Source organism: Gavialis gangeticus, unplaced genomic scaffold (assembly GCF_001723915.1).
Source record: "Gavialis gangeticus isolate Ggan-Ray unplaced genomic scaffold, GavGan_comp1, whole genome shotgun sequence".
Lineage (NCBI taxonomy): Eukaryota > Metazoa > Chordata > Crocodylia > Gavialidae > Gavialis > Gavialis gangeticus.
In genome coordinates this window covers 62187173-62208378 of record NW_017728993.1, presented here as the reverse complement: position 1 = coordinate 62208378, position 21206 = coordinate 62187173, and the positions used below count along the sequence as shown (strand labels likewise).

The window sequence follows — 21206 nt, the reverse complement described above, 5'->3', positions numbered from 1 at the left end:
GGGTCAAGAGGCCCTTGTGGTTTCAAGGGCTTGTTTTCCATAACCCATTCTATCCTGTAACATACTCAGAGCAAAGGACTTGGCAAGTGATTGAACCCATGGCAAGAGGGAGGTTGCTGAGGGCAGCATTTCAAGCTGGTGCTGCTGGAGTACAAAGCTCTGGTGTTTCCTTACACACACACACACACACACACACATGCACACACACACACACACACAACACCAGCACACAAGCAGTGAGCCCTGGAGACTTGTCTTTGAAAGCAATGACTGTTGCCAGGAACACCAGCCGCCCTGTGCTTGGCATCTTCTTGTGAAGCTCCTCTTGCTAATCTTTTCCTATTCTGGTTTCTTCTCTCCTTTGCACAGGGGCCAGGCTAGGGCAGAAGGAGTTGGGATGGTTTTGTTGCAAAACCTCGGGCAGTCCAGGGATGCTTCCCTTTGTCCTATTCTAGCAATATACTAAGTGAGGGACATACAAGATTCTTGGAGCACTGTGAAGGGAAGCACAACTCTGCTTAACAACAGAATTTAGGGACAGACATTAACGTGAACCCTAATCCTGTATACTCAGCATCCCCAGAGATGCCACTGATATCACTGGGAGCACAAGGAGTATGGAGCTTCAGGCCCTGCATTTGCCTTCTGCTGCCTGAAAACTGTGCTGATTCTTATCCAAAATTGTGTCATAAGCACAGGCCTCCTTGTATGCCCCTTTCCAGAGGAGACATCCAACCTGTTGCCTCCTGCTGGAAATTGGGGCCACCTATTAAGGCTCCCAGCCTAACCACCATTCAAAACCCATGTGGATTTGATTGTATTTCATCATCAGGGTGAACTGCTGCTGTCATGGCTATGTGTTATACAGGGGCACTAGCAGGCTCCTACTTCATACCCCACCAAATTGCTACACCATGTCCCCACCAACATCTTGAAGTGATGCACTCGTCCATCCTGCTCTTGAGCAGTATCACGTCATGGTGACGGAGACTTTCTCTCCCCCATAGCACTGCATGGTAGGGCTACAGCACTAAAGCGAAGGAAGCCAGAGAGAATACAGTTATTACATCTGCATCTCTGTGGAGACATTCCAAAACAATGAATCCTCATTTGGGGATCTGTGGCAGCACAGGATATGTGTAAAACCTGCTGACCTTTGCAGTGGAAGCACACTGGAGTCAAAGCCTGGGTTCAGACAAAACATGCTTCTCCCAAATTCTGGCCAAGGCTCGATTAAAATCAGGATACAGATATTTGCAGCTGGGACCCATCACTGTTGTGTGGTCCCATTTTCCAAGTATCCCCTTCACTCTGCTGACACACCCAAGTGGAGCTGCAACCTTTTCCACCTTCCTTTTCTACCCAGGGTATCACCCAACAGGCTGTTCTTATGCACAGAGTTCACAGTGCCAGCCCAGACTTCACATCAGGTATGCCAGCAATATCCATGATTTTGGCACCACCCCACTACTGCTTCTAATGTACAGGGTTCCTCTCTTTCTCCCATGATGCTATTTGTAAGGACTGGTTTCAAGAAGTGGACGCTCCGTCTCCCTATTAGCTGTGTCAAAGGGGCAGGCTTAATAGCAATGTCAGTGGCACTCTTGCTGGGGATTGGTCTATAGTTATATATCTAGGGCCAGCAGCCTTTTTTGTACTGACCGGGAAATGACTTTTTGATTTGGCCAATGGAGATGAAGATCAGGTACTCCCATGTCAGAGAAAATGGGGATGGGATTATAGTGTGGAAGGGGGGAGAGAGTTTATTTCCTGCTGTGTTTTCTTCACATTCCATGAAAGAGTTTTCTGAGCTGGCTGGGAATCGAACCCCCATCTCTCTATGAAAATACCGTGAGGCCATGCACAAAAGATTCCCATTACCCTGGCCTCACTTCAGCACTTCAGATGGGAAGCCAAGCAGGGATTATCCTACCATTGCCTGACATTGCTAGAAGTTGTAGGGCCTCACTTGAAGCTCACTGCAGTAAATGCTTGTCTTTCTGTTGCTGTTAGTAGGATTGAATCCTACTGTACAGGAAGGTGGAGTCAGTACTAGCAGAAGGATGTGGACACACGGGAAGGTTTTTCAGAACCCCCTCCCCTCCATGCCTGACACATTTTCCTCTTGTGGAAACATGGGCCTATGGGTCTTTTGCCAGTTTTATGTATTTTGCTCACTTCTTGCATTCACCCTGGCCACCTAATATAGTGTATTCACAGTCCCTTCAGGTGGCAAGTGCTAGGTCCCGAGAAGCCCTCAGGGTCATTGGGCCAGAGGAGTTGTGCTTCGTGTTAGGGGTTTTGGGCTATGTCCAGCACTGTTGCCCTCTGGGTCCTCTCTGTTTCTCAGAGCTGGTTTTATCTCTGCGTGCCTGACTAGTGCCTCAGGAGGGAGAGCAAGGGTGAGAGAGAAGGTGGGGGGGAATTGGGGGAAAAAAATAATAAAATAAAAGGCCCTCAGCAACAGAGGGGTGGCCAAGAAAAATATTTAATCCAAACAATGAACATTGTCGTTTCCTCCCACAGTCTGCATTCCCAGTCAGCTTCCATGGGCAGGCAGGAGAAGCCAAGAAATGCCGGGCTCACTGCCTTGCCAGTTCATATGTGTGTGTTTGTGTATGTGGGGCACGCGCGTCCCGGGGACGCCGTGGTGTAGCATTACTGTAACTGGCTCCTGCCTCACCACTGCCTTCCCGTGTGCTGCCTGAAAGGAGGCCAAGCTTTTCTACAGGGATTAGTGGTTTAGGGGAAAGGGAGGGAGGCCTTAATTTTTCAGGCCCTCAACCAGAGAAAGGGGGACCCCTTGGGAAGAGAACTCAGCAGGATCGGACACAGGCATGGGCGAATTGGGCAGCTGCCCAGGGTCCAGACAGGAAGGGGGCCCGAAAATGGATTTTTTTTATTATTAGTATTATTATTATCATTATCTCTGGCAAAGGGGGGGCTGATACTAAAACCTTTGCCCGAGGCCAGCAGGAGCCACCTGGTACGCAGGGATCTTGGGCCCCCAAGAACTGAAGAGCCTGGGATAACTGGGCACTTCGAAAGATCTTGGCTAAAAAGTCCAAGGGAGTGAGGGATGTGCATTGAAATGCAGGAGGCAGAGGGAGGGATGGGAACAACTGGCATATTTTTGACATTGAATAAGGGTTTGACATTGAATAAGGGGCACCCTGGAATCTGCTGCCTTCATTTCACTGCCTCACCTCCAGGTCTGGTTCATATTGCAAGGCACTTTGATAACTGGCAGCAGTTCCTTGGGAGACACTGCTTCCCCTTACAAGTCTAATTCACCTGCTACAGCAGTATGTAGTACCTGGGCTACTTCTGGCAAGGGTCATCAAGTTCTTGGATTCAGGGCAGGTTCCTTACCATCTGCTCTGTGGCAGCACAGGATATGCAGATGGTAGTGATGACTGAAGGATGCTGTCTTACATGCTTGGTCATCCCTGGCCTGGTCCAGTATCCCTCCTCCTGTTGAGAGGATGCAGTGTTTTAGCTGGCTAATCCAATATCTCAGGTCTAGCCATTGCAAGTTTCTTGATTCTGATGCACTGGTCTCCACTGCTGCTATTTTGGGCCTAGGCATCATCAGTTGTAGTGTGAAGCTTGCAGCAGTATAAGGTGGTTGTGTGTGTGTGTATGTGTGCATATGCTGTGGTGGGATGAAGGGGTGTTTTGACAGTTGTTTTAACTAGAATCTGTGCTTGGCTATGCTTGCTCATTTCTCCTTCTGTTCCCAAATGGCACAGCTAAAGCACAAATACCTATGCTGATCTGCAGTTAAAGCCATATTATTGGCAATAGTCACAGGTTCCAAATGAATTTTAAAAAGGATTTGCTGCATTCAGGTATTGGTAGAGATCCTATATCCTGCCTTTTGTTAGACTGTTGTAAATGGAGAGTCATCACACCAAAGCAGGAATGTGGACTCATTCGAGCTGGAGCAGAATAGAAATCACATGCAGCTCCCATCTCTGTTCGGCAGCCCAGAAGCTGATTGTCAGCTGGAGTTAGAAAAGAATGCTTCCCTCCTGCTGGTGTACAATTACATAATTGGCCAGGTGCGCTATGTATTTTTTTCCATCTTCCTCTGAAGCATCTGGTATGTGCCATCGCCAAAGGCAAAATATTGGAACTTGCTGGATTTCAGGTTTGTTCCACTACGGCAAAACTTACATTCCTCAGAAAACATATTCACCCACGTGTCTGTAACAGCTTCAAAGACGGCGCTATTTATGACCATTACAATTTATTTTTCATACTCAAGTGTGATCCAACCTGTTTATCTCCCTACTCCCCCATGTTTCTTGTAATAGGTAAGGATTTACCTGGGCCCCGAATCAACTGGTGGAATCCTACTGGTGATGGTGGTGGAAAGACCCCCATTGACTTAGTGGGAAATAGTCTGGGTCCAGGATGAGTATGCAGTTTATGCATCTCTAAGATGTGTAGGAGGCTTGGCTCACTTGGAAAGGGAACCAGCTCAGAGCAAGACAGCCAATGTGTTCTGCCGTGATTTGAGGAATCTGCAGGAATAGTGGAAAATGTGTATTGCACAAAACCTTGTTCCATCCCTAACTTCTCCCAGGAGCATGAGATGAAACCATGCAACAAAACACTCTGAAATGCTTCTGCCCAATGACTTGTACAATCTAAACAGGCAATGTGCACACAGAGGAGCGGGGTGGGAAGTGGCATGAGATTTTTTAACAATCCTTTCTTGGCTTCCTTTTTCACACGATTGTTTTTTGAATTTTTCTGTTCCTGGCTGGTCTTGTTCTGTAGCTTTTCTCCTGCTTAGATGTTCAAACTTAACCAGTGTCATCATTATTATTATAGACCCTAAGAGCTGCAATGACTGGGAGGCCTATTGTACCTGTTGCTGCTTATAGCCATCAGAACTGACAGTCCCTGCCCCATTGAATTTATAATCTAAATATACAAGATAGGCAAAGAGCAGGAGAGACAAGACAGCTGAGCTGATTGGCTGTCCTCTGTCACCACAAATCAACAACTGACACACCTTAAGCTCTGCATCAGTGTTGCAGCACAGAACAGCTAAAGTAAACATCTCATTCATTTGCCATTGCATTAGCTCAGTATCATGGGTTTCCATTTCTCCTTCCACCACTTAAATCCAAGCAAGTTGTTTTCATCAAGGTTTTTAAATATCATCAAATATTTCAGTGCATAGCTGATGGGTTTATCATCTCCCTTTTTAAAACATTGCATTTGCTTGCAGTGAATCCTAAATTAGAGTCAAGTGCAAGTCAAAGCTAGACTCCTGCTCAAAGCTAGACTGAAAGAGATGGTGCATGCCTCCCCCACCCCAGGTTCTCCACTGGCAGGGATTTACATAATTCTGTTATCTATAGGTCTAAATCTCTGTACTCTTGAGCCTGATTCTCCATTGCCTTACACCTGGTGCAACCATTTACTCTTGTGCAAAGTGAGTTTTTGGCCAGCTGTAACCAAGTAAAAAGAATAAGGCCCACGATTATATTTCATAGGTGAATAAGATGATCAACTGAGGCTCTAAACTGCTCTGTTTCCCTTTTTAAGATGACTGAAACCAGATACAGGAGCAAAAGCAACCAGCTTCAGTTTATCCCCATATAAAAGTTAACAGGAGTCCCACCAGCTTACTCTAGAACTGACTTTGGCTAAGATTGTATAGTGACAAATCACTCCTATCCCTGTCTACAGGGGAAACTAACTGCGCATTTGCTGCTTAATGTGTCACTGTAACACCTGCATGTAGACACTGTGACGGGATTTCCCCCCATTGTACAAAAACAGGGCAGATATACAGAAAAACTTTTTTACAAGTCAAGTAACAGGCTCCCCCCAGAGGTGGTACAGTCATCCACTCTGGCAATCTTCAAAAAGCATCTTGACACCCATCTTGTTGGGGTCATGTGACTCCATCAATCTTTCCTGCCCAAGTGCAAGGGGGCTGGACCCGATGATCTGTAAGGTCCCTTCCAGCCCCTAACAACTATAAAACCATAGGCAATGCATAAGAGGGTACGGGGGGGGGGCACATGCCCCCCATAAGATTGGCTGCTGCCAGCTTCTGCAGGCAGTCGCCGCCTTCCTTGCTGCCGACATGGCCGCCAGTGGCAGTGAGCAGTCCCTGCTCACCACTCTCCCCACCCCCCCAACACTGCTGGAGGTGGCTGCAGGCTGTCCCCACTCGCCGCCAGGGTGCCTCCCCAGTTGCGGGAGGCACCAGTCTTTCATGTATGAAACTATGATGAGGAAACAACTGTTCAATAACTAAGAGACTTGGGAGACCTGTTAGGATTCCTTGCTTTGCCATAGACTTCCTTAGGCAGGTCACTTAGCCTCTTTATACCTCAGTCCCCCATCTGTAAAATGGGAATGAATCCTCCCCACCCCTTTGGAAACGCTAAGTACAGCTAAGATGCTGGGGTGCTCAGATACTTGGAAGGGATGTGGGGTGACCATTCAGCCACCTCAGTTGGAAGGCACAAATCTTGTTACACACTGCACCCTGACCTCTAGTGCTATGATACTGGAGGCTCCAAGGTCACTCAAGGGTTTTAGAAGTTCAGTGACCCCTACAGATGTGTGAAGCATAGCTGCTCCTCAGGCAGGATGCACCTGGTGCTGCACAGAACACACCAATGCTACACAGCAGCGGAGGGTAGAGTGTAAAAAGGAACAGCAGGCCAGATATACAAGTGGTGTAAATCAGCATAGCTCCATTCAAGTCAGTAGCTCCATCCTGACTTACATCAGCTGAGGACCTGGCCTGTCCACCCCAACTGAGACTACAACAGGAAGCAAGGAGAATGTAATGAGCTTGGTTGGAATTTGGTCCAAATTCTTTGAGGTTAGCACTTCCACTCTTGTCGAAAGCCTCTGGTCCCTCAATAAGAATGTGTCTCCAGAAAGAGCTTCGCTGTATGTCTCACTTGAAGGACCTAGTGGAAATGGTTCACAGAGGAGATGGAGACTGAATTATCTTCAGTGTCCCGTCAAACGTTTTTAACATCTTTCAGTAAGAGACACAGGTTTTCAAGCCATGCTCCTGGCTCTTTCAGGCCTTTGATCCAATTAGTCATATTTTATTTTCCTGTCATCTGTTTTTCCAATGTAATTTTGAGCATGAGCTGTCAAGTTTCCCTAACAAGTGTTGCTATAGGAGCCTGTGTTTGTTTAGGGTGGGCTACAGTTTTGGCGGATTGGGGGGAGGAGCAATTACTTCTAATAGGTATATACAGCAAGTGAAGACCTCTTCTTATGCCCTGCCTCTTCCTGTCCCCTCCTCCTCCCCAGTTCCCATCCGTGGCCACTGCACACAAGAAGTGATCTGAAATTCATTTCAGACCCATGCATCTGGGATGGGCAATTCTTTGCAATAATTATATGGAAACTAAATAAGAAATGGGTTTTGTTTTGCCAGTGAGTCATGACATATGGAGCAGAGTTGAAGGAAAAACTTCAGCATGGAATGTGGCAAAAAACTCACACCCAACACTTTCCCCCTCTCTGGCACATGAATTAGTCCTTGTGACCCTAGGGTGCTGCAGTAGGGGGTTTCAGAAGGTGGGACTCTTTACTTTTAGTCAGTGCCCTAAGACAGGGTTGGGGAAAGTGTCATTTCTCAGGCAGGATAGAGAACAGAGGGCTTCACCTCTCATCTATGATCTCCTGGCACTTTTCACAAGAGTAGGAGTATTAACCTTGCACCTTGGTTCAATTCCAGCTTGGATAATTACATTCTGACTAGCTAATTCCCCTGGAAGTTTCACTTGGATACAGTATTCTTCATTTCCTGCCCTAAACTGTTGTTTAGTGTTGCTGTTAAACATAGGCTACAATTCCTAACTCACTAAATATGGTTCCGACTCTGAGTCAGGAGCCCTTACTGCCAATCCCAGCCCGCCTCTGATGGCCACTTGCTGTATGGCCCTAGGCAAGTCACTCAGCCTCTCTTCCTCAGCTCCCCTCTCTGTTAAATAGTGAGAATGCATCTCTCTCTTGATAAGGGGCTTGAGAGAGTCAATGAAGGTGTAAATCCCACTGTTTAGTAATATTCAGTAGTGTTTGCCTTCTCTCAAAGAGGGAACTGCATTTCACTAATAGACAAAATTTTGGGGGTGTGTGCAAGCTTTGTACAGTGCCATGCTTCAAAGTTGGAAGGCACTTTATGTACTGCAGTCCCCATGTCCCTTAGAAAACAAGCTGGGCATGTTCAAGGGGTGGAATGAGGATCAGACCTAAATGAATATTTGGTCTGCAAGGTGATATCAAACAAAGGGTTTTGGCCATGCCTCTCCAAGGCTACTTTTCCCAGCCAGTTCTGTATCAAGGCCAAGTAGATCTTGTAACAAAGGCAGTTGACTTGGATTTAGAAGATCTGGGTTTAGTTCCTATATAACTGATACTTTTTTATGTCCATAGGCAAGTCACTTATCTTCTCTGTGCCCCGCTTCACCATCTGTAGAATGACATTTTCTGCCTCCTGTGCTTAGACCATAAGCTGTTCAGGTCATGGACTGTCTCTTCTTTGCATTTGCACAGAGTTTGCTTGGAGGCTGTAGGTGTTGCCAATAGTGACAGTAGGGTGTCAGGCCACTGACTCATTGGCTTCCCACTTTCCTAGTTCTGATTCACTGTGACAAAATTACACCCAAGTAATTACAAAAATATATCCAAGTTGTTTTGGAGCCATGTCTGTTGTGCTTTCCTATCACCTTGTTGACAGAGGTAGGCAGAAGGAAGTTGCTAATGGCCTTTTGGGCTGTTGCCAGTGGGCCTTGCTCTGTTGAGGATGGTGACATCTGCCAGCACTTCTGTATTAGGGGAGCTCCAACAGTTGTGGTCCCAGTTCCACATTTTAGCATCCCTTTATGTGGCAATAAGATCGCCATTTTTATGTTCTTTCTCTGCAATGCATTCCTTGGCCACGCATCAAGACCTCTGCCAACAGCCAGTGGGCCTATCACAATTATGTGTAACTGGAGTTTATTCATAAATTTCTCTGCTGAATAACTCTTGGTTGTAAATTGTTCCTGAACAGCATGTGGCAAATATTTTGAATTCATATAGCAACGTTCAGTTATGCATGTCGCAGGATCTTGTTTCTCATTCCTAATTGGTTGATTCTTGCTCTTGATTATTTGTTTTGCTTTCTTAATTGGATGACTCATGTAAACAATCAAAACAGTGCAAATTTTGTCTCATGTTTGTAAAATTTCCAATCAGAGAACTGTTTTGTTGGTTTAGGATAATATTTCGAAGTTGGAGATGAAAGTTCACTCCTTGTAAGTTATGCTTTTTTAGCAGAGACTTGTTTGTGATTTTTTTAGTGGCATTGACATGGATGCATCCATGCAAACCCCTGGTGATCTGTGTAGTATTGAGTGCAAGACTAATTTGGAGCTGAGGAACCACCAGTGCAAACCACATTTTAAGTGCAATTATACTACTGCATTCTAGTAATAAGTCTACAGTGCTGTAACTATGCCACTGCAATATAGGATAGGTGGGGAGTCTCAGAAGTACCTAAGTGATTTAGGAGCACAAACCCCATTGATTTTGGGGTCTCACTGACCTAGTAGAGCTAATTGATTTGGAAGTCAATGGGACTTGTACTCTTAAATCAACTAGATGCTTTTGAAAATCCTGTTCCAATCCAGGAATTTTACTAGAACAGAATGCAAAATTTATTAATTTATTTTATAATGAATGTCCATGGGCTTTTATTTTGCAGTTCTAGTTCGGCAAAAAACTAATACCTTTTACAAAATTCTTTAAAAGGTTCCATGTAACAGGCTGATTTCTTTCAGAGGATTAGGTTTGCCATTCCTCTAATTATCTCTCAGAGGGTCCCCCCTCCATGCCCAGGCACAAGGCAGGGGAAGGATTTTGTCAGCCCCTTGGTGGGTGTTGCAAGGGGATGGAACAAAAAATGGCATAATCACTGTCCATCCTAGCTTTCTGATCATCCACTGGCCACACATGGTCACATTACTCCTGCTCCCACCTAGCAAGGACTGCAAGAGTATGTGTAGTATACTAAAGTTGGTGGTAGACTTCCCAGAAGGAGGGGTGAGATAAAGATGGGAAGTCGGGTCTTCTGAGGTCAAGTGTAGTGCTAAAGGTGAGAGCACAAGTCACTAGGCTGGATCCTATAATGTTACAGGATCACATGAAAGTCTTATCAAGGAATGGAGGTGGAGTTTCCACTCATGAGCCAGAGCCACCACAGTCAGCCTTCACTCAGCAATTATCCTTTCTCTTCCTAGCCTTTCCAAGCAGACGGCTGGTGTGACACCATCAATAACAGGGCATATTGCCAGTATGACGGGGGTGACTGCTGCTCTTCCACACTCTCCTCCAGGAAGGTAAGTGAACATCTTACAGAAGACACTGGGGGACAGGCCAAGGGTCCTGCTTTAAGAGCCTATGATAGCCAATGCTTCCATGGGTTTGCTGCACCTTAGAACTGAACCTGCAGGCAAACACCTCTGTAAATGGGAAGCATAGTCCTCAGGGTTTCCTCCAAAGCTCATTGAAGACCATACGAATATTTCCTTTGGCCTCAGTGTGATGTGGATCAGAGCCAATAGGACTAAATGCTTAACTCGGCTCCGACTGACATGCATGGGACTTTATCCTATTCAAGAAATCAGTCCCTATGACAACATTTGATTCTTACAGTGAGTTTTGGTGCTACTAGTGATGATGATGCAGAAGCCACCATGTTACATGACTCAGCATCTCAATGATGCAGTGGTATTTGTCAACCAACCCAGCCTAGAGCAACTGACTGGCTGATTAATGTACTTTCCCAGCATGCCTGCAGAACTTGGCCTTTGTTCTACTCCTTGGAAAACTATGCCTGTGGGATGATGCAGAGGTATCTTTGTGTATGCAGCCCAATGGCATCTGTCTTCTCCCAGACCCAGTCTCCTTTCCTGCATTCCAGTTTGCACTTCCAAAATACACTGAAGAGCAAAACAAAGCTTAGGATAGTTTCTCATTCCAAAAATATGTGGATCTGGTTCTTTTCTTCTTTCCTTTATTACAGATACCTAATCATCTTTCCTTTCATCACAAAAAGCAAAAAAACCCAACAAAAAACCCATTGGAAATGTCCAAGTTTGCTGGGAGGAAAAGGGCATTGCAGAAAAACAATTAGAGCAAGACACCTTCAGTTTTACCACGATGTCTTACAACAAGCACTGTGGTTACACTGAAGGGTGTCACTGAATGAAATCCATACAATCCTAGTCATACTGGGGATGAAAGTGGGTGGGGTAGACAGCAGGGGAAATAGTGAAATAGCTGTTACTTAAAGCTATAGTGAATCTTCCATAAAGGAGCCAAATCAAATGGTTCCATCTCCTCAGAGCCACTGGCTTAGAGTATCATTGCAAAAATCAGTGGCATCACTTTATTTTTATGATCATAACAGAGAAAGAGAGAGAAAGGGGCAGGGGGAGAAAGAGACAGAGAGCGAGCACAATACTAGCAGCAAATAAATGCCAACTCACACTACCTTTCCATGACGTCAGGCAGAACGAACCAGGCATGGCTCTGAGTAACAATGGATCTCCCTGGGAGCGTTTCCTTCCTTCCACTGTGAGAGCCCTCCTGCTACTAACTCAGCCACAAAGTGCAGCAAACTATTAGGTGAAGGTCAAGGACTAGAATACTTGGAGTACTGCAAGCCAAGCAACATGTATTGACAGCTCAGGGGTGAGGCCAGTAGTACAGCCAGTATATCATGCATAGAGCTAGAAGGGCAGTACTTTAATAGCTGACGCTGCAGGTTAGGATAAAAATTCATGAGCAAAACCGGGGTGAGGCAGGTGTAGTTCTGTAATAGGAAAGAGCATAGAGCACAGTAAAGGTGCACTGACAGAGCTGGGGGGAAGTACTGTAATAGAAGGGGTCAGTATAGCATGCACTGGTTGAACTGGGGTAGTCAGTGTTATAACACTGGGCATTAGCCAAGCTGTGTTGAGGGGAGGGGGGAAAGGGGGGGGCATTGTTGTTATAGCAGAAGGTGAAGGTCAGAATAGAGGAACACTGGCAGAGCCTTACCTGGGGTCCTCCTGCTGCTCAGAGCCTGACTGGCAGCTGCAGCATGGCTCCAGCTGGGCAGGCTCCATTTTTGAGCGGTTCACACTGTCCCCTTATATGCTAACCTGCTTTTTTGCGCAGGTTTTTTTGACCCCTGGATATCAAACCCCCTGCCCCCATACACACTGCACCCTTGCAATGTGAAGAACAGCTGAATGTGTGGTATGTGGTGCCACAGACATGTTTACAGTGCCACACACCACACAACCGTGCTTGTCTGGACATGGCCCCTGAGGTTGTTTTGTGAATCATGTGTAGAAGTTTGCACACCTAACAGTGCTGATGGCACCCCCTAAGTGGATCTTATAACACCCCAGGGTGCTGTGACTATTAAGAATAATCACTGGTCTAGAACCATGAAGGCACCCCTTGGGAGGACAAGGACCAATGGACACAAGCTAATTGAGGGAAAATTTAGGTTGGACATAAGGAAAAACTTCTCTTCTGTAAGGGTAACTAGAATCTGGAACACACTCCCAGCAGAGGTGGTGCAGTCGTAGCACTTGGAGGTGTTCAAGAGGAGGCTGGATAAGCACCTTGTTTTGCTTGTTTGAGCCCAATAACCTCCTGCCCATGACAGGGGACGGGACTGGACTTGATGATCTTGCAGGTCCCTTCCAGTCCTTTGATTCTATGATTTGAATATTGCTGGTAAGGATAGTGACAGATAGGCAGAGCTGGTTCTTGTCAACACAAAAGTCAAGTTTGAGGTGGATGGGGCAGCCAATGCTGTACTGGTAGGAATATTATTTATAGTAGAGGCACCTTGCCCAAGCCGTGGAAGGCAGAGCTGTACTGGCAGGGGCTCCAGGTCATGGTAGAGGTGCATTAGCCAGCTGGAGGGGCATGGCCAGAATAGCAAGGGTAAAGATTTCACTAGAGGTGCAGTATTTAAGATTTGGGGGGAGGTGGGGTGGTCATTGGTGTAATAGCAGCATTGTGGGTTAGGATAGAGGTGTACTGGCTGCTCGGGAAACAGTCATTTCTAATAGGCAGGGGCTGCAGGTCAGGAAAGAAGGGCACAGGTCAAGGAGGATCTGTGGCATAATAGGTGGGCTGCAGGTCAGAGTAGAGTTGCACTGGCAATGTGAGGACTCCATGCTGTTACAGCAGAGAGTGAAGGTCAGGATAGAGGCATATTGGCAGAGCTAGGGCATCAGAGCTGCAACCACAGGTGGCTGAAGATTCACATTCAGTTTCTTTGTGGTGGGGGGACAGAGGGGGTGGTCAGCAGTATTTTAGTACTGATGCAAATCAGAATTGGGGCATGCTGACAGAGCTGGCATCATTGCTGTTGTAGCAGGGGTTGCGTCTCAGGCTGCAGGTGAATTGGCAGGCGTGTGGGACGAGTACTACAAAAGCAGGGGCATGGGTCCTGTTTGAGAAGCACTGGCTGAATCAGAGATGTCAGTATTAGGAGATGCAAATAAGGACACAGGCACACTGGCAGCAGGGGCAGGCAATCAGTGATCAGTGATTTAATCCTAAGGGGTGTAAGTCACTTTCTGTTAGAGATGCATTGGCTGGGCAGGGAGTGTCAGGCATGTAATGATAGGGGCTGCAGTTCAGGATGAAAAAACATAGGCCAAGATAGATCAGGGCTGAAAGTCAGGATAGGGGCAGGTCAGCAGAGCTGGGGGGTCAGTAATATAACAGCAAGGAGTACAGTTGAGCATATAAGTGCATTGACAGAACTGTGGCCAAGCTGTAAGAGCAGGTTTGGAAGAATCTGGATACAAGTCCTTTGCAGGGCTGGGTTATAGGGGATGGGGTGTCATACTTTCCCCCAGCATTAAAAGTAGTATAATAACAGCACTGCAGGTCAGGATAGAGGCACTCAGAACAGGTGGGTCAGTGCTGGAATATAGGAAGGCAGAGCTGGGGCAAGGGTCAGGGTGGGGGTCAGTACTATAGCAGACATTTTGGTTGGGGCATGTTGGCCAAGATGGGGAGGTCTGGGCTGCGTCAACAAGCCCACACATCTGGGTCAAGTTGCCCTGGGGAGGTAGGGGTGGGATATCAGTGCTTTGATAGCAGGGACTGCAGGTCTGGATACAGATGCAGTAGCAGAACTGGGGGGAAGCCAGGGGGGAATCTGTGCTGTAACAGGAGCGACGTGCATTGCAGAGTTCTGTTGAGGAGCTCGCACTGTACCTTGGCTAGAGCCATGCACTACTATCAGTCCTCTATGCGCATGAGTGTCAGCATTCACCTTTTATGGTGATAGATGAGTCAAGAGCTGGCTGCTGGGTGCAGTCCTTCCATGCAGGATCATCCTTTTACTTGGTGTTAGGTGAAATGGAGCATCGTTACTGGATTGGCTTCATATTTTGCAGCTTGTGCAAGAAATTAATGTGTGTCTAGGTGGCAGGATTAAGGATAAATTCCTAACAAACTGCTGCTACTGGGAGGAGACTCAGGAGTGATGTGGTTAGGACATTTGAAACACTTATAGCTGAAGCAGTGGATACATCCTTGTACCAAGATCTCATGCCCTGCTTGGCTGGGGATATTAGGACTCTAAACCTAAGTTGCATGTACAGTGGCTTACATTAGACAGAGTCCATCCTCTGTCCAAATTGCCTTTTCATTGCCTTTGCAGAGCAGCATCTCACCCAAGCTGTCTTCCTATTCCTTGATGTGATAACTAGCAGGGAAGAAACCCCAAACACACCAACCACTGCCACAGAATCAAAACTGATCAAATCCCACAAGCCATAAAAACACATCTTAAAACTAATTGGTGCAGTAATACCTCCCACTTTGGCAGACAGCCTGAAATCATAGCACTGAGAAAAGCCCTCTCCCTGCCCCATTCATCTCTGTGGTTGTTCACTCTGACATCATATATGGCTGTATTTTGAACATGTGGTTAACTTAATGAGGCTACTGAGCATGGTATCTCATACTGGTGGAGGTTATTTTGTTGATGGGGCTTGGAAGAGCCCTGGTATACATGCCCCGATTCACCCTCATTCACTCCCTATGCAGCTCTGTCTGGATGGCACTCACCAAGTGACCCCAAACATGAATAAGGCTCTTTGTGTGTTGCTGTAATACACAGAAAGGCCCTAACTGATCTGGGCTGGCTCCTATGTTGGCTGTCAAGGTGACCCTCCTTGCCTAATTATAAGCCTGATCCAGTCCCTACTGAGTCTGAACAGACTCCAGTTGACTACAGAAATACTTGGATGAGTGCTCTTGCACCTTCAGCTGGTAGTTCACTCACAACAACATTAGCCTGTCCTGCCTTTTGAAGAATCTTCCCTTCTGAGAAGACAGATCTGAATGTATTAAGGCCATTGTTCTTTATAGCCTTACCCTCTTGATCCTCATGGTGTCAGTTGAGAGACTGTAGTGTGGATTTTATGCACCCATTTGCAGTAGGCAATCCTGCAGATTTTCTCTCTTCATTCCCTTGTTTCAGGTGATCCCATTTGCTGCTGACTGTGACCAAGATGAGTGTACCTGCCGGGACCCAGCAGCTGAAGAGAATCAGTAACAGCATCATGAGTGGCCTCTGTGGGCGAGGCGAGCTTAAGAGGAATCAATGGGAAACAACCGGAGTATCAGGAGGGTGAAAGGGGCTTGTAAGAAGAAAGAGGAAGTTTGGGAGGAAGAGACTGGATGGGGTCATAATAACAACCAGGATACCCTCTGCCTTGTGGGCACACACGAGAGGAGCGGTGTGAGCACTGATGGAAGTGGAGGAACGAGCAAGGAGATGGTTAAATGAGAGTGGGAGGATAAAGAGGCTCAACACACAGCTACAGCCCCTGCCCTTCCCATCACCTCCTTTCAGAACAGAAACCCAAGCCAGGGGCCTGATCCAAAGCCCAGTGAACTCAACACGGAGGCTTTCCATGACTTCAGCGGGCTTTGGAACAGGCTTTGAGCAAAACAGATGAGAAGCTGCTGCGGACACTTTGTTACATTACTGTATCAATGGTTCGCCACCTATGAGTGTGTGTCCGCTGCTGCTCTGAATTTTGTCACTACTCACTTCCTCTACTGTATAGGCTTCTTTTAGCAAGGTCGAGATAGTTGTGATCTCTTTGCAAATATTTAAACATAATTCTATATATAAATATATATATTATATATATATATTTTTTTGCTGTTTATGAAGCTGAGAAAGAATACCCTTTGTCGCACACATGCTGCTGTGAAATACAAACCATTGGAAAAAGCAAGGGTCGGGAATGGGAGGGAAAGGAATATCTCATTTTCCTGGGAGGGAGCGGGAAATAGAAAAAAGAGTGGGCAAACAGGTCTTTACTTCTAGAAAGAGATGCCACCCAAGTGATCTGAAGTTGGAAGCAAATCCTGGATACTGAGCACCTACAAATCCTAGCCTCCAGTGACATTTGCAGGTGCTTATCTTCACTCAGGATTAGCCCTAATGTATTATTTGAGATGCAAGTTTTCTTTGATACCTTCACTAAACACTACAGCTGACCATCATTTTATTATGCTATGGTTACTTTACCATACAATAGTGCTGTCATGCCAGGATATGCAAGGCTGGCCCACTATTCTACAATACTGTCATATAAGCAATCTGGAGCTACATCATCATCATCATCCCAGTTATTTCTTTCTTCACTGTCTGCCTCTCTCCTCCTCTGACTGGTCGGGACCCAGGTTGAAAAAGAAAATGACAGAAAGAAAAAATGGTCTTATCTCCTTCTGACTTGCTTTTGGATCCTGGGATCTCCCTGTTTCCATGATGATGCTGACAAGGTCTTAGAGTAGTGGTTTTCAATCTGTGATCTGCAGACCCCTGGGAGTCTGCAGACTATGTCTAAGGGGTCCGTGAAAGATGATTATGATCAATCAAACATATGTGAAGAATACCCACCCTTACAGTTCAAAGAGGTTTGCACCTCCATTTGGATTTTTTAGGAGTCCTCAAATGAAAAAAGGCTGAAAGCCATTGTCTTAGAGGACCTCGAGAGCCACAATGCTGAGAGGTGCTGCACCAACTTAAACCACTTCCCTGGAGAAATGTGGTGCCTTTTCTTTCTTCTTGGGTTTCTTCTTTGCTCATCCTCAATTGCCTTACCTCATACCACAGAATATCAAGGGGGCCCTTAAGCTTCTTTCTTCTGTAGGTCACCAGTGAACTTGCTCAGATGAGCTGCTAGCCAAGGAAGACGCCAAACCACCAGGCAGTTTGTCATTTGCCCCAAATATTACAGGTTCCTTCTGAGGGACTGTAGTCAGCTCACTAGAAACAGCTGCCAAACATGGACTCTGAGGGCCCATCTGAATTGTCCCCCACATTTAGGATTTTTCTTCAGATCTAGTATTTTGATGGGCCCTACTTTTATGTATAACAGGAAAGCAACTGGGAGCCACTTTGCAGACACTAGTAGGAGCTGGAAAGGAGACAGCAAAGAAAGGGGACAAAATGATAAGGGACAGAAAAAAAGGAGAGTAGAGAGAGAGATTATGCCTATCTCAGAGACTCCCTACTGTTGGGTCAGGGCTGAAGAATCATCTGGACATCCCAGCTTGCCCCATTTGGATAATCTGTCAGTATTGAAGGAATAAGACACAATTGAAGCCAGGCCCATTTGTTTGTTGAGGAGCTTATTCAGCTGAGGAGCACATGGAGTGAGAGTGACACTCTGTGGGAAGATTCGGGTATTTCAGATGCTGATAGCCTGTTCCTATTTTTTTGGCTTCTTTTTGTCAGGCATCTCAAGAGAACTTCTTACAAGGTAAATCCCTCTCTTGGCTTTTTTATTTTATGGGGACAATTATAGTTCTTGGTTTTCTTCTCACTCTCCCCTGTTCTTCACTTGGGAGGGTCAGGGCATGTACTCAGGCTCAGGGGCCCAAGGGAAGGCAAGTGAGCCTGTTACTTCGTGTAACAGCAGGGCTGGTTGAAAATTTTCTGTCCAAATTATTGTTTGATGGAAAATTGGGTTTAAGATTGAATGGGCTTGGTTTGCAAAGGGGGTCTGCTTTCTTCAGGGACTTTTGACTGAAAACCAAAACAAAACAGTTTTCTGCTAAAAGTCCTTCCTTTCCCCTCCCAGAAAAAAAAAATATTTAGAAATGCCATTGCAGTGCTTCCTGGGGGACTTAATTCAAGTGCCTCTATCCTCCTCTCTGCTCTGGCTGATTGGCCAAACTACATCTTCCAGTGATTCACTGTGACTAGGACTCCTATAATATACTGTTAATAGTACATCACAGGAGATAGCCTGGCCAGGTACCAGGAGAGTTAGGTTATGAGGCATCCAAAATGCAACTCTTGTGAAGCACCCTAGCAGCATTTCCAAATCTGAATTTTTGGCTTTTGCCCTTTTTGTTTTGAAGGCAGGTATGGAGGGAAGGAGGGAGAGGAAGGGAATTTCCAATTAGCTTTGCTTAACAGCCCTAGAAAGTGTAGAGTTGATGGGCCCATCAACCCACTGCCTTTATAGTGTTACAGGGGAGATTCTCTGCATTCTCCTAGGTCACATCTTTTTTTTTGGTAACTGCACAGTATCCATCTCCTTTTTTCAAAACAAACAATAATGGGAGAGCAGGGAAAGACCCATCCCTAGCATGAGCAAGCACAGCTCCACTGTTGTGAATGGAGTATCCTGCACTTAGATCAACAAGGCTGAAACTTGTTCTCAAGAATGAGAATCCCAGCTCCTCAAGACTGATGCCAGCAGTCTTGGTGTGATGTCAGGGCCTGGGATCAGGCAGCTTGCAGTTCTCCTAATGATGACACTTCACATCTCCTGGGTTTATCTGGTGTGACTGACTGCAGAGTGAATGTGGACATCTCTGATCATGGCAGAAAGCACTGCAGCGAGATCAGAAACTAAGGTCAGAATCCAGCACAGGGGTGCTGAAGATGCCAGCAGAGAGAGATCATTGCCATCACAATTCACTGACCCAGTTATCATGGCATAGTTCTGCTGGGGCTTGCCCCGGTCTAACCAGGAACAGAATTTGACACCATCTTCTGTATTTTGAAATTTCGGTGACCACTGAATCCAAGTGGCTTGCGTGAAATGAGGCTCATCAGGACTTATTGTTTTTGCATTGTTGTGCAGAAAAATTCCTGTGCGAGTCAAGGACAAAGAAACCTTGTTTCATCAGACTTTAATGCTGGAGAAGTCAGCAGCATCCGCTGAGTTTGAAGCTGCTAAGCTAGGGTCCACCAGGAAGAGATGCATCTTGTAGCACAGCAAGTAGCTTGATAAGGCTCTAAAGGCAGCAAGAAGGGTCCTGTGTGCAAGCTGGGGATTGTGGAAACACTGCTGTGACTAAGGATTTGTGGCGTGAGGGTGACACTCAGTGGAGAGACAGGAGAAATTCAAATAGCTGCCTTCTATTGCATTTGCCCTTTCCAGCCTGATTTAATAGTGGCTGTATTCACCTCAAAAAGATGGGCACTAGCTAAGCCTTTCTGACTAGTCCAAGGGCCCTGTCACTGATAAGATTGTTTCTTATGGATCAGATGAAAAAGCATCACTCAGCTTGTACAGGCAAGTGCCCTCTGGCAGAGAGGCATGGCGTGAGGTGAGACTGCTGTGCAAAGCATGTCTCTTAGGGGCACAGCCTTGTAAGCCAGGTGGTGGGGCAGGGTTAGCACAAGAGCAGACAGATCTGATGGGAATTCCAGCAGAGATTTTGCTTCTCGTGACTCGATAGCTTTTCTGTACCAAGAATATCGTTCTTTTATAGCGACACTGAGCGTTTTGTCCCCTTAGGGTTTTATTCACAACTGAGGCTGCTGCTATTTTTATTTTTTTGTATTTGATAATTATTTTTTATAAAAGTCTATGAAAATAAATAATCTTCTCATCCTCTGCCTCTTCCTCCTCCTCATCACTGAACAGAAACCACTCCCAGGTAGGTAGGGGGAACCCAGTACCAAAGCCGTAGAATCACACGCTGACTCTCAGAGGGGATGGAAAAGGCTCCTACCTCCATGTCATGGGAACTGGAGTCAGTGACCCAGGAAGTCCCTTCCCATCATATGCTGGGTGGCAGCCAACATAACTTTTTGTACCACAAAATTTCATCTCAGAGCCAGGTTTTGACATTAGCTCAATGCTCAACAGTTTTAGGACAGGAATATCCATCTGAGCCTGGTGGCCTATCAAACTACTGTGGTCAGCACACAACAGTTTATTAGCCAGCAGTACACAAGGGACTGATGTGGCCAGCATCCATCTGCCTTCGATTCCCTAGCCTGAATAACCCAGTATCCCTACGGCTGAATCAGCTCGGGCAGCATCTGACATGAGTTGAGATCAGGGCTTGCACTCACACTTCCAGAGCCATAGTGAGATCCCTTTGTCTATCTGCCACTGCATCCCTTCAGTAATTTCACCTTGGCTGAATATAAAGACAAGCCTGAAGAAACACCCAGGAGAAAAGCACTGCACTCACTGATGTCTGGTTGCACCAGAATTGTTTATAAGGACTGTCAGATTGAAAGAGGCCTTCTGGGCCATTGAGTCCAGTTCCCTGCATTTGCAGGCAACCATTATTTACCCCAGGATCCTCGTTCACCACATCAAACACATACACAACAACGCACAAAACACCAAGAACACCCAAGAGCATGCCATATGAAAAAGCAGGGAAGCCAAGGGCACTGCCAGTATAATGACAAAGAAGTACCAGTAATTGGTTAATAAATACTCAGAGGATTCTAGGAAGAAGCCCATGGACTACACTACAGAACAAGGCAAACTTCCCTCCACTGTCCTTACCCATCTGACCTCAGAGAAAAATTCATTCCTGACCCCAGATTTAGTTATCAGTATGACCAGCAGCAGAAAAAGCAATATACTGTAGCTGGGAACCTCTAGTATACTCCAATCAGACTTCCCCCCTCCACCATATTTGTGACCAATGTCTACCACTCCTAGGGAAGGCAGAAAAGAAAAGACACCACACAGAAGCCAATAAAACATTCACAAAGGAAAAAAAGAATCCTTTGTGGCATGCAGAAGGTGTTCAGTAAAAACTCCAAAACCTATGATTGTCAGGCATCTACCACGCTGCAAGAGAGTAACCTCTAGACCCCGACATGAGGATTACAAACACATCACACACAC

The 21206-nt window shown here is 46.1% G+C and overlaps 1 protein-coding gene across 1 annotated transcript in view; it reads left to right on the top strand.

Moving 5' to 3' along the window:
• Positions 1-16742, top strand: part of PAPPA2 (pappalysin 2) — a gene marked incomplete at its 5' end in the record, with an annotated part of 184615 nt that extends 167873 nt beyond the window's left edge. The window contains 2 exons of the mRNA XM_019528350.1: positions 10284-10382; positions 15554-16742. Of these exons, the coding sequence (XP_019383895.1) occupies positions 10284-10382; positions 15554-15628 (174 nt within the window). The remainder of the gene's footprint in view (positions 1-10283; positions 10383-15553) is intronic.
• Positions 16743-21206: the final 4464 nt, after the last annotated feature.